Source organism: Choloepus didactylus, chromosome 9, assembly GCF_015220235.1.
Source record: "Choloepus didactylus isolate mChoDid1 chromosome 9, mChoDid1.pri, whole genome shotgun sequence".
Taxonomy (NCBI): Eukaryota; Metazoa; Chordata; class Mammalia; order Pilosa; family Megalonychidae; genus Choloepus; species Choloepus didactylus.
In genome coordinates, this window is record NC_051315.1 from 15210440 (window position 1) to 15222434 (window position 11995).

At 58.1% G+C, this 11995-nt stretch overlaps 1 protein-coding gene across 1 annotated transcript; it reads left to right on the plus strand.

Annotated features, from left to right (window-relative positions):
• The first annotated feature begins 4482 nt into the window (after positions 1-4482).
• On the plus strand, positions 4483-8925 carry EN1 (engrailed homeobox 1). The gene is made up of 2 exons (XM_037848544.1): positions 4483-5371; positions 8523-8925. The coding sequence occupies exons 1-2, from the start codon at positions 4483-4485 to the stop codon at positions 8837-8839; spliced, it is 1206 nt and encodes a 401-aa protein (XP_037704472.1). The 3' UTR covers positions 8840-8925.
• Positions 8926-11995: the final 3070 nt, after the last annotated feature.

Consider the following 11995-nt stretch of genomic DNA (forward strand, 5'->3'; position numbering starts at 1 on the left):
CGGTCTGGGGAGAGAGTTTTCGTTTTCTGAACAGCATACATCCAAACCTTCACACAAACACATTTCTGCATACCCTGCTGGTGAGTTCACTCGCGTATACACCCTACTGTGCACAGGCACAGGCTTCCTGCCAGCGCACAAGTGCACACAGACACACAAACACACACTTACGGACCAGTTTTCTTTCCCTGTGGCTCTCATAATACACAAAATAGACGCAAATGTAAGCTCGGGCCCCCACGGCCATGCTCCACTCCGGCATCCTTTAGTGTTTTTTGCAAAATTGAGAAAGGGGAGAAACAAAGGAACAATTTCTCAGCCCGCTCCCTGAGACTGCCCCCAAACACTTATCGGTCTTCCTACTATGTGATCCCCAAACTTCTCTAGCAGTCCCCCAAACACGCATAGTATGCTATTCCCATTGTTGTGGTCAGGCGCCTTTTGCTCAGTGGAAGCCCCTACTTTGCAGCACAGAATGCAGAGTTTGTTGGTAGGAATGGGGACAAGGAAGCTGGGGTTCTCTCGAGGTCCCCCTTAACTCCAAAGGCTTCCTTGGATCCCGTTCTGCCTTTTAAAGGGGAGAGAAATCGATCCCTAACCCCCACCCCCAAATACACACACTTGGGCATTTAAAACAAAACAAAAGAAAACATTTTTTTTGTCGTTCTCCGTTTCCGAGCTGGGTATTGAAGAGGAACTTGTGGCAATCAACATATATTTCTGAGACATGGCCCAGTTCGTGCCCCTCTTTGGGGCTCGCTGGAAGAAGTGCATGGCTCAGAACTTTAAGGCAGTGGAAATGGACCGCCCTGTGCCCGCGCGCCCTCGGCCCCAGAGCCAAAGGGCTTTTGGAGAAAGGGGCTCCAGTCTACTCCCGGCAGGTTCCCCAATACCCCCACCTGCTTCCTGCCCACCCACGTCCCTGCCATCCCGGCCTGGGCATCTAATAAGTTGGGGGGACATTCCCTAATTCTCAAAGACTGAAAAAAAAGTCCCCAGAAGAACGGCCATACATATACATTCACTCGTGCCCACGCACCCCTCCACACACAGCCAACCTCTTTACCCACATACTTGCACTCGCAACTCACCCTGCCCATACTTTCTCATCCACACACCCAGCCCGGGGCTCACTCGGAATCCTCCGGACCCCGCACAACCCGTTTCTGCCAACATTTGTTTCCTCTCAGCCCTCGCACACCTCACTCCTAGGCTTGCCAGAACGCCAAGCCGCTTACACCGAGTTCCCAACAGTATGCTCATTTTCAGGAGGGAGAGAAGGGCGCCGGCCCGGGTGGGGGTCGTGGAGCGCGGGTGGCGCGGTGTGCACCGCATCCGGCGCAGGCTGGGCCTGGGGAGGGATGGGGGGCGCGAGCCAGCGCGCGGAATGCCACCTAATCCAGCCCCAGCTCCTGGGCCGCGGGTGCATTTATCATCCCATTACTGTAACAAATCCGGGCTCCACTACATGAAAGGTAAAATGAATTACCGACGTTAAGCCGTCAATAAAGTCATTTCTGTAAATGGTGTCTCCAAAGGGCCGCCGCATTATTCAGCTGGCTTTATCAGCTGGCTGGAAATTACGTGGAGGAGCCGGGCCGCGCGGCGCGCGGGGCCGCTCACTTTGATTAAGCGTCTTGCCAGCGCGATGTGACAGAGCTTTTGACCAGGGTTTTATTCACAGGCCTGTGATGAACGCCAAGCTGATCAGGCGGAATGAAGAGTAATTAAAACCTATAAATTATCTTCCGCAGCCCTTCTCGAAGCGTCTCCTGCAGGCGAGATAAGGCGTCGAGACCCTATTTACGGCGCTGAAAGGGACCGCGGCGCACAAAAGCTACGCGGCTAAATAGGATATTGATAGTGTCCTAATTAGAATTTAATTAAGTACCCACGCTCGCTTGCGGGATAAAGATTTCAATTTTCCAGAACTTAAATATAAATAAAAATCCCACCCCCGTTTCGGGGATTAAGGGACGGGATGCCGGGAGATTTCGGGGAGCCCTTGGGCGTGGGACTGAAGACGACCTGAGAGACTCCAAGGTGGGGTTGGGGGCGGCCGGGGAGGGGTCGAGGAGACTGCAGCGAGAGGTTCTCGCTGTCCCCCGGGCATCGCTCAGGTCTAGCCAGGAACTTGGAAATCCGGGGTGGGGGGTGGGGGTGGAGAGGTTGACTGCTGACCTGAAGATGCCCGAGCAGTACGAATTCCCGCTCTCCACCAGCCCCTCTTGGGAACTTCAGCTACTGCGATGGTTCGCCTTGTGATTTTCGTTTTATTTTCTTCCTAACTTCCTGTGATATTTCTGGGAAGCTGGGGAGGGGAAGTATTTTGCGTGTCCCAGCTAGACAATATCCCTAAAGAGATCCTCTCTGCAGTCTCATTTGGGGTTGGCGGTCAGGGCGAGCAGGTCCTCCGGAGCTGTAAAGATGACATCCGTGCAAAGGCCTCCGTTGCCCCAAACTTGCCCGCCTCTTTGGTACATCGCCCGCTGCAGGAACCAATCGGACCCTGGCCCTCGGAAACCGCTCAGCAGACGAGCCCGCCGGTACCCAGGCCTCACTCCGCTATCCCTGGCTGCGGGAGAACTTTTGGGGTGCCTTCACCAGAAAACAAGCGAAGAGATGGCCAGCGGACGGGAGATGGATCTCCGCGAATGTGAGAGCGGCTGGAGCTCCGCAATACCTCAAAGCTTGGGATGAACGCATAGGGCTAGAGCCAGAGGCCCCGAAGAAGTCGGAAGGAATTACAGAAAAATCAGTTGTCCCGCAATGGGGAACACTCGCTGTCCAGCTTGCCAAACACCTGGAGGTGTAATGCTATTATGTGATTTTACAGTGCATGGAAATCTAACACGAAGGTTGCCCTGATACTCCAAAGCTTGGGCCTTGCCCGCATCCTTGCCCTGACTCATCTAACCCAAGCGCCCTCGTCTAACCCAAGCACGATGCCGGGGCGGCCCCAACTCCCGCAGCTAGCGAAGGGAACAGGCTCCCGGCGCGCCTGGCGAGCGGGGCGCTCGGGGTCTCCCGTGCCCTCTGGGCCTGACTCAGTGGTTCCAGGACAGCTCCCGGGTGTTGTCGAAGGTCCCGACCGGGAAGGGTTGAGTGTGGACCCCCCAAAACGACAGGCAGCGCAACCGGTCGGCGTGCAACCGACAAACAGGCGCTGCTGGCCAGGCACCGCGTGCCTCCTGCATTTGCTGTTACTGAAAAATAAACTGTGCCTCTGAAAGTAACCAAGTCTATCTAAGTCTATTTCACAGCAGCGACCTCTTCGTCTCAATTCTCCCCTTCCAACACACACACACACAATGACAACAACCTCTCATCCTTCCTAAAAGCAATGGGGGGGGGTGACACACGAGAAAATAAAAGGCTGAGTTTCTTCGGCGTGAGGGTGCAAAGAGCCGAGGCCCCTGCCTCCTGACCCTGCGTCCGGCGCGCACGCACCCATAATCCTGCATTTCTCCAGCAAGTTGTTTTGGGAGTTGCTTCTCTATTTGCCTACACCCCAAAGCCACCCCTCCCCCGTCTCCTCTGCCCCTCCTTGGTCCCGGCGTAAAGGAGGGGGAGGGACTGAGGCTAGGGAGGGGGAGGGCGAGCCAGACGCACTGGGCCGGCACGGCGGCGCCCCTCTCCGCCAGCGGCCGCCGCCCCCGGATTATTTATCCGCAAAGTCCCGCGCGCACCCATTGGGCCGCGGCCCGGGTGTCAGCGCGAGTCCCGGCTCGCCATTGGTCCCGCACACGTGCGGCCCGGACTCACGTGCTTCCGGTTAGAAGGCAAAAAGTGTGCCTGGGTGATTTTTTTTTTTTTTTTTTTTTTTTTAAGCGAGGGAGTTTGTGCAAAGATCGGAGCTGTCAGAGATTTGAAAAAAAAAAAAGGCAGCCCCGGCGCTGGCGGAGACGCGCTCTCCCTGCAAAAAAAGCAAAGGCGATTAAAGGCGCTGCCAGCCTCGCGCTCTGGGCACAGCTGAGCGTGACACTCGGGGAAGTCAAACCCCTCACTACTTGCCTAGGAAGATGGCTAGACTTTAAAGACTATTTTTTCCCTTTAAGAAAAAAAAAAAAAAAAAATCCCGGAGCTTTTTTCTGTCTTTCTTTTTCCTTTCCTTTTTTTTTTTTTTTTCTTTTCTTTCTCGCTCATTTTATCTTTTTTGGCCGTGGCTTACTCCCCATTTAAAAGAAATCATTGAATCTGGTTGCAGAAAGAAAAAAAAAAAAGACATAGCCAAGTGCCTCCATATCTGGATGTCTACAAATTAGAGAGAGGCAGAGACAGCAAGATCTATCTGCTCGATAAGAGCGAGCGATCCAGGCCAGACGCCTGGGCTTTTTTTCCTGCGCCGCCCCGTGCCTTCGCTGGGGCTTCGCCTGCCTCCTTCCTCCGCGCACCCCCACGGGCCGCTGGCAAAGTGGGGTGGAGAGCGAGGCGCGGGGGGCGGGGGCCGGCGCGGCGGCCGGGGCGGCGGGGCGGCCGAGCATGGAAGAGCAGCAGCCGGAACCTAAAAGTCAGCGCGACTCGGGCCTCGGGGCGGCGGCGGCGGCGGCGGCCCCGGGCGGCCTCAGCCTGAGCCTCAGCCCGGGCGCCAGCGGCAGCAGCGGCAGCGATGGAGACAGCGGACCTGTGTCCCCGCAGCCCGCGCCCCCCTCGCCGCCCGCGGCGCCCTGCTTGCCGCCCCTGGCCCACCACCCGCACCTCCCCCCGCACCCCCCTCCCCCGCCGCCGCCGCCGCCGCCGCAGCAGCATCTCGCGGCGCCTGCTCGTCAGCCTCAGCCCGCGGCCCAGCTGCACCGCACCACCAACTTTTTCATCGACAACATCCTGAGGCCGGACTTCGGCTGCAAAAAGGAGCAGCCGCCGCCGCAGCTCCTAGTGGCGGCGGCGGCCGGAGGGGGCGCGGGAGGAGGAGGCCGGGTCGAGCGTGACAGAGGCCAGACTGGAGCAGGTAGAGACCCTGTTCACTCGCTGGGCACGAGGGCGCCGGGCGCCGCTTCGCTCTTATGCGCCCCGGACGCGAACTGTGGTCCGCCCGACGGCTCCCCGCCAGCCGCCGCTGCCAGCGCCGGCGCTTCCAAAGCCGGCAACACCGCGGCAGCGGCGGCGGCGGCAGCGGCTGCAGCGGCCGTGGCGGCGGCGGCGGCGGCGGCGGCCGCAGCAGCGGCCAAGCCTCCGGACAGCGGCGGCGGCAGTGGAGGCGGCGCCGGGAGCCCCGGAGCGCAGGGCGCCAAGTACCCGGAACACGGCAACCCCGCCATCCTGCTTATGGGCTCAGCCAACGGCGGGCCCGTGGTCAAAAGTGACTCGCAGCAGCCTCTCGTATGGCCCGCCTGGGTCTACTGCACGCGCTACTCGGATCGTCCGTCCTCCGGTGAGTACCTAGCCTTGAGCTGCGTCATGCCTGCTGTCTCCGCGGATGCCCCCACTCCCACCCTCCCAGAACTCCCAGCCACTGCGCTGGGCAGAACAAACCCAGTCTCCGGCGCTCTCGGTTCTCACGCCTGCTTCCTTCTTCTCACCCCTGGCCCCAGCTCCATCCGATTGTGCGCCCAGCTCTGCGCTCCTGGGCTCTGCGGCCACTACCCAGAGGGCTGCGGTTCAGGGCGCGGAAGGCTCAAGAATCCAGCCTTCGGTTTGGAAGTCTGAAACCCTGGGGCCGCCTTTTTTTTTTTTACCTTTATTATTCTTTGGAAAGCTACAAACATTAGGATCACTGATTTTTCTTCCAGGGAAGGGGGTTTAGAGCCAGCAGGAAGGTAGGCCTAGTGATTTGAGTCTGAAATCTAGCTTCCTGTGGAGGCTGAAATCCAGCAGGCCTTTGACCAGAGAAATGATCTTCGCAGCGTGTTCTTACAGATCCAAACATCATCTCGTTATTTTCTGCAGAGAATTTATTTACATCGAGTTAGATCTGGAGACATACAGGGAGAGAAATACGTCCTGAACGTCCCTCTCTCGCGCCCCCCTGGCCGGGTAACAGAGCGATTCTGACCCTGGTGGGTAGAATCCCAGGGACAGGCGATCCTGAAGCGGTGGGTGCCGGGAGCCCTTGGCTCCTGGTTCTCTGGGGCTGACAGTCGGAGAAGAGAGAAGGCAGGTCAGGCTCGGGCCAGAAAGCAGAGCCGAGGGCATGGAGGGTCAGCCTCTTCCGCAGCTTCTCCGCGACGCGGCACCCACATTCTCCCGGCCCTGCCCGGGTCCTTCCTCCTGGCATTCTTTCCTTACGCACATCTGCCATTTAGCAGATTTCCGCCAGCCGCAGGCCCATTTTTCTCGGCTTTCCTTCGGCCGTCTTGCCGTCTGTCTCTCGCGCTCGGCAGACCCAAGGCCGAGGCCTGCCGTGAGACAGCCGCTGGGCCGCGAGAGAGGAGGCCGAGGCCTGCCCGCCGCCCCGGCTGGCGGCGCCCGGAGGCCGTTGGGGGGCTGCCAGGAGGGTGGCAGAGGTTCTGGTCCAAGATCCGGGCTCCGGGCGCCCAGGATCGGGAGGAGGCCGGGCACAGCGTAGCCACGCGTCGCTCTTCTGCCGCAGGTCTCTCGCCTCCCCGCCGCTGCCGGCGGAGCGCGGATCGATGCGCGCTATCAGCCCCCGCCATCTCGAGCCCCGTTATTGACACGTCCGGCTCCCTGAACCTCCGAAAAGCTGCTTTGATTGACTCGCCTGATGGATAGAGTGATTGAGCTGTCAGGCCGCGCGGCTCGGGCTGGCCAGGGGGCTACGATTTTATTACAAGTGTCCGTGCCTTCTGCGCGCACACACACCACCACCACGACATGTCCCGAGCGCACAATGGGCAGCGGGGCCTTCCTGGGGATGTGTTCATCTCCCGGGTCATCTCTACCAGCTGCCCGAATTACTAGTCAAAATCAAGGCCTTGTCCCCTGCCACGCTGCCTCCCAGTCCTCTCTGCGCCCTGCTCAGGAGTGGGCCCCTTCTTTGTTCTTGGCGGCTTTCCTTCCTATGGGTCTGGGATACAAGGGGACTTTCTCCTTGCATGGGCAGTTCAGGGACTGAGTCTCATCCCAGGCCTGAGCTGCTGTGGTCTGCTAGGCCTGGGCTCTTTGTCACAGGACAATTGGTGACCCCAGACCCCAGCCTGTCCCATGAGCCAGAAGTTGCCTAGCTTGTCCTCTGTGGCTAGGTTTGCAATGTGGGTGAAGACCGTTCTTTGCAGACAGTTGTAGGGTTTAATAGACCTGGCAAGGGCTTAGCTGGACCCAGGAAGCTTCCTAACCATGGCAGGGCCCAGCAAGTAAATGCCGGAAGACTTGGGTGTAGAGGCCGATGGGCAGAGATGCAGGCTTTTCAGGCACAGAGGATTAATCGCATCCTCCGGGTCTACCTTCTCTGTCTCCCTCGGTCCCTCCCCATAGCAGCCCTCCTCCCAGGCTGGTATTTGAGAGAGACTTCATCTCGCTGGGGAGGTTTCCCGTGGCCTCTTCCCATGAAGCACAGATATTTTGTTGGGATTGTCCCTCTGTCTCAGACCTTCTGTCCCTGTTTTGTTCACGGGTGGGGAGGGGTGGGGATGTAGTTTGTTAATGCCGGGGAAAGGCTGTCTGCCTTGTTTTCGTTGTTCAGGAGTTTTCAATCCTGAAATCGCGGCATACACAATATTCAACGTTGACATAAGGGAGACCCTGCCTGGGCAGGTGGCTAGAGGAAAGGCAGGGTCTTCTGTTTCCACTAGTGCCTTGCAAGAGACAAAGCAGAAATCCAGCGAGGCCAGGGTCCTGGGAGTAAGGCGTGCAGCTGGGCAAGGGCCTTGTTCTCCTTACAGAGAACTGGGCGGTTGGTCAGTATCTCCTTGGGACCTTAGAAAGGGCTGGGTTCACGGCAAGGAGAAAGAAGAGAAGGTAGAGTGAACAGACACCCACTCCATTGGAGCCAGGCCACCTCTCACAGCTCCTTCACTATCCCCTTGTTTTCCTGGGTCAGTAGCTACAAGCCACTGGGGCCTGGTTGTAGGTGTGGGGGAGTCTTCTTCCGGGAGGGGAGGATTAGTTTGCAGGCTGGACGGTAGGGCACTCCCTAAGGTCCTGCCCTCACTGCTCCACTCCTGAGCCTCTTTTTATTTCAGGCCTGTGAGGAGAGCAGGCCCCGTGACCCCCAGATCGGGGCTGGGCCGGATGGGGCTCCAAGTATCTCACCATCTTGGATCCCTGCCTTCTTGGCCAGGAAGGGCTGTGGCTTAAGTCCTGTCCCCGGCTGCCCTGTTCTGAACTGGGGTGTGGGATGCACCTACCACCTCCACTGGTTTTTCTCCGCCGCTCTTCTGGTTCTCCAGAAGGGAGCCCGGCGACCCCAGAGGCCAGGAGAGGGGCGCTTGGATCCGAGGGGCTGGCCGGCCGGCGGGGGGTAGTTAGGGGCGCAGCAGGGCCTGTGCGAACTCCCCAGAAGCGCGGGGCACAGGGCACGATCCCCCGCTCGGCTCTGCTGTTCTCACGGCTTCCTCTGCCCTCTCCTCTCTCCCTCTGCCCTCGGTCCCCACTCCCCCACCCGGCCCTCTCCGCCGTCGCTGCAGGTCCGCGCACCAGGAAGCTGAAGAAGAAGAAGAACGAGAAGGAGGACAAGCGGCCGCGAACGGCGTTCACGGCCGAGCAGCTGCAGAGACTCAAGGCGGAGTTCCAGGCGAACCGCTACATCACCGAGCAGCGGCGGCAGACCCTGGCCCAGGAGCTCAGCCTCAACGAGTCCCAGATCAAGATCTGGTTCCAGAACAAGCGCGCCAAGATCAAGAAAGCCACGGGCATCAAAAACGGCCTGGCGCTGCACCTCATGGCGCAGGGACTGTACAACCACTCCACCACCACGGTGCAGGACAAAGACGAGAGCGAGTAGCCGCCGCCGGCCGGTGCTGCGCGCTCCGGCCGCCGCGCCCGCGCCCCCTTCCGGCATCGCCGCTGTCGCCTTGCCGGCCCCGCTCCTGGGGAGAGAGAATCGGCGCGAAGGAGGGAGGGGGCACCAGGAAAGGAAGACAGATGGAGAGAGAGAAATCTTCGGAATGGAGAGCCACGTTTCAACGAAAACATTTCTAAAAAGGGAGAGACTCGGACAGGTGCTATCGAAAAATAAGATCGCTTCTCCATTCACAGAATAAGGGAAGAAACTGCGAACTCCTTAAAGCTCTATCTAGCCAAACCGCTTACGACCTTGTATATATTTAATTTCAGGTAAGGAAAAGAAATATGTGTAGCGATCTCTATTTGCTGGACATTTTTATTAATCTCCTTTATTATTATTGTTATAATTATTATAATTATTTTATCCCCCACCTCCACCCCGCTGCCCCCAGCCCAGTTTCGTTTTCGTTGCCTCTTTCTTTGAATGTTACCGCTTTTTCGGTGCCTCCCGCCCCGCATCGCTGCCCCTCGTTTCTCTGGGACTTTTCTTTGTGTGCGTGAGAGTGTTGCCTCGCGTGTCTGCCCGTCGCCTCTTCCTCACCACCCCCCCCCCCCAGCCCCTTCTGTCTGTCTGTCTGTCCTGCTTCCCCTTTCGTTTTCCGGAGACTTGTTGAGAAATACCACCCCCACGGACTGCGAGACTGAACCGCCGCTACAAGCCAAAGATTTTATTATGTTCAGAAACCTGTAGTCTGAAATAAAGTGTACACTGTGCTCACGAGCCCCTGACGGCCCTCCTCTTTGCGGGCTCGGGGAGGGCGCGCGCCGGGGCACCCCCGCGCCCAGCGCGCACAGATCACAGACCGGGCGGGGAGCCCGCGAGCCGGGACGCCGGGCCGGGCCTTAGGGTTCCCGCACAACGAATGCGGAGGACGGGGAGAGCTCCGCGGCAGAGGCGGCCCAGACTCGGGTTTGGCAGGGGTCTTGAGGGTCTGGTGGGACCCGCCTGGTTTCCCCTCGCCTTCAAAGGACACCACAGGCCGGAAACCCCAGTCCTGGCTTAGCAAACACAGCCCGCCGCTCCCCGCGTTGCGCCAGGCCCAGCCCGGCTGCGGCCTCCTCCTCCTCAACCTGCTCCTCGCTCCGCCCTGCACACTTGCATTTTCTTCTTTTTCCTGGTGCAGGTTTTGCTTGCAGTTTTCTCCTCCAGAGGCAGAAGGCCTTCCCAGGGTGCGGCAGAGGCGAGGTGGGGGTGGGGGGACTCCCTTCCAAGAGCTCCCTGCTGGCGCGAGGGGCCCTGGGCCTCGCAGCTCAGCCGGGGGATATGATTCCGTTGGCTAGCGGTGTGTCCCGGCAGCACCCAGAGCCTCGCGGGGCACGGATCCGATGGAGGAGAGGAGGCCCGGATGCTGGGAAGTTGTGCGGAGCGACTGCTACTCGGTCCAGCTCCAAGTGGGGTCCCTCCAGGAATCCAACAAAGGATCGAGGAGGGTGGCTCAGACAGAAGTCCTCAGGGCACTCCCGGTTCCTGGACTTCCCAGAGGAAATGTCTCCCTCTTGTCTCAGTCCCTGGGGCCTGCCCTTCCCGGCTGGACACTCAAGGACCAGGGCGAGCAAGGGGACTTCCCCTCACCGGGAGGAACCGTTTTCCTTTTGTCGCGGATTTTTTTCTGGAGGGAGGGGAATGAAAATTCCTATTCCTCCCCTTTTCTTTCTTCTACCCTATGTAAGTGTGTATTGTATGTGTGTGGCTAGATTTGTAGGTGTCCACACTTGCTTGTGTGCATTTGTGTTCACATTCTGATTTTAGTGCACTTAAGTTCCCGTTTTTGTGAATTCATGCATGCGTGAGTTTTGTGCGCCTGGGTAATTAGATGCGCACTTGGATACTGTGAATTAGATGCACACTTGGATTTTAGTGTCTGTGAGCCCATAGTGTGTGTACATGTGCTTATTAGTGTTTGCACCCCTGAACGTTTGAAAGTGTGTTTGTGGGATTTGTGCATGTCTGGGAACCCTGTTCTCCTTGGGTCTCTTTCTTGTCACAGGAGTGAGATTCAGCCTTTTTTCTTGAAAAATTCCCCCTGATCTGAGGCGATGTCCCGTTCCCTCCTAGCCAGGGAGGCCCAGGAAACCAAGGCCCTCCATACCCCTGCTCAAGGTTTGGAGGCTTGGGGTTCCGTGGCCTAGAGTGGAGTTGGAAGGCCCATTTCACATCGCCATGGACCCCCAACTTCATTGCAGTAACCCCCTTCTTTCCACCCCCATCCTTTCTTGGGGTGTATGGCATGTCCCTGCACATAATTAGGTGTTCAACCAGTCATGGGTGTGCAGAGTTGGACTCAGTGGGATGATCCTTTCCAGGTGAGTTGTTTGGTGGTGGCTGGAAGCACACACTTTGCTTCCCTGGAGGATTGGGTCCTGGAATCTTCAAGCTCTCATGGCCTCCAGGTGAGGGGGTCTGAGACCCCGTGCCTGGGATACCTCTCCCCTAATCCAAACTGCTCAGCACTTAAAGTGCCCCAGCCCCTTCTCCTCCAAGCACACCCAAATGCAGTATTGGGGGGTGCTCAGCTCTACAGAGAAACTTCCATTTTGAGTGTCTGGGATGTGGGCGCCCTCCCTTCCTCCTTCCCCACTGTGGCCTCTCAGAGCCCCCAAGCCACTCAAGAACCCCAGGTCCAGAGGCGGAGGGAGGGATCTTCATAAGTGGCTGGGGAATGAGTCTACACGCAGCAACCCCAGGAGGGCCCCTGCTCACCTCCCCCAAGAGGGAGGGAGTGGTAACCCTTCCCTACGATTGGATTAATAAAGTGTATAGATCCGGATGTCATTAGAACGCAATTTGATTTTTTGCTCTTTATCTTCCAATCACTCTGGGCAAATAGAACTCTCCCCATTGTTCAGTAGAGGAAACCGAGCCTCTGAGAACTTACTCATTTAGTCCCCAGCTCCAGCATAACTGTGAGTCCTTTTCTACGTCTGATCTTTACAGCTACCTTCACTGCAGGAATTTGGCCAAGGCTCTGGGGCAGCGTCCAGAGTGACTCTCCTAAGTCCCCCTGCCCCATTTTCCTTCTTCCTGATTGGGGCAGAGGAGGACTCTGTTCAGACCTCTTTCTGGCACTCCCTTTAAAAAAAGAAAGTAATAATA

Excerpts from the sequence above, each read along its gene's own strand:
- EN1 (XM_037848544.1), top strand. The coding sequence starts at position 4,483 with ATGGAAGAGCAGCAGCCGGAACCTAAAAGTCAGCGCGACTCGGGCCTC. Across the intron at positions 5,372-8,522 it reads CTCGGATCGTCCGTCCTCCG|GTCCGCGCACCAGGAAGCTG; the intron begins GTGAGTACCTAG and ends CCGTCGCTGCAG.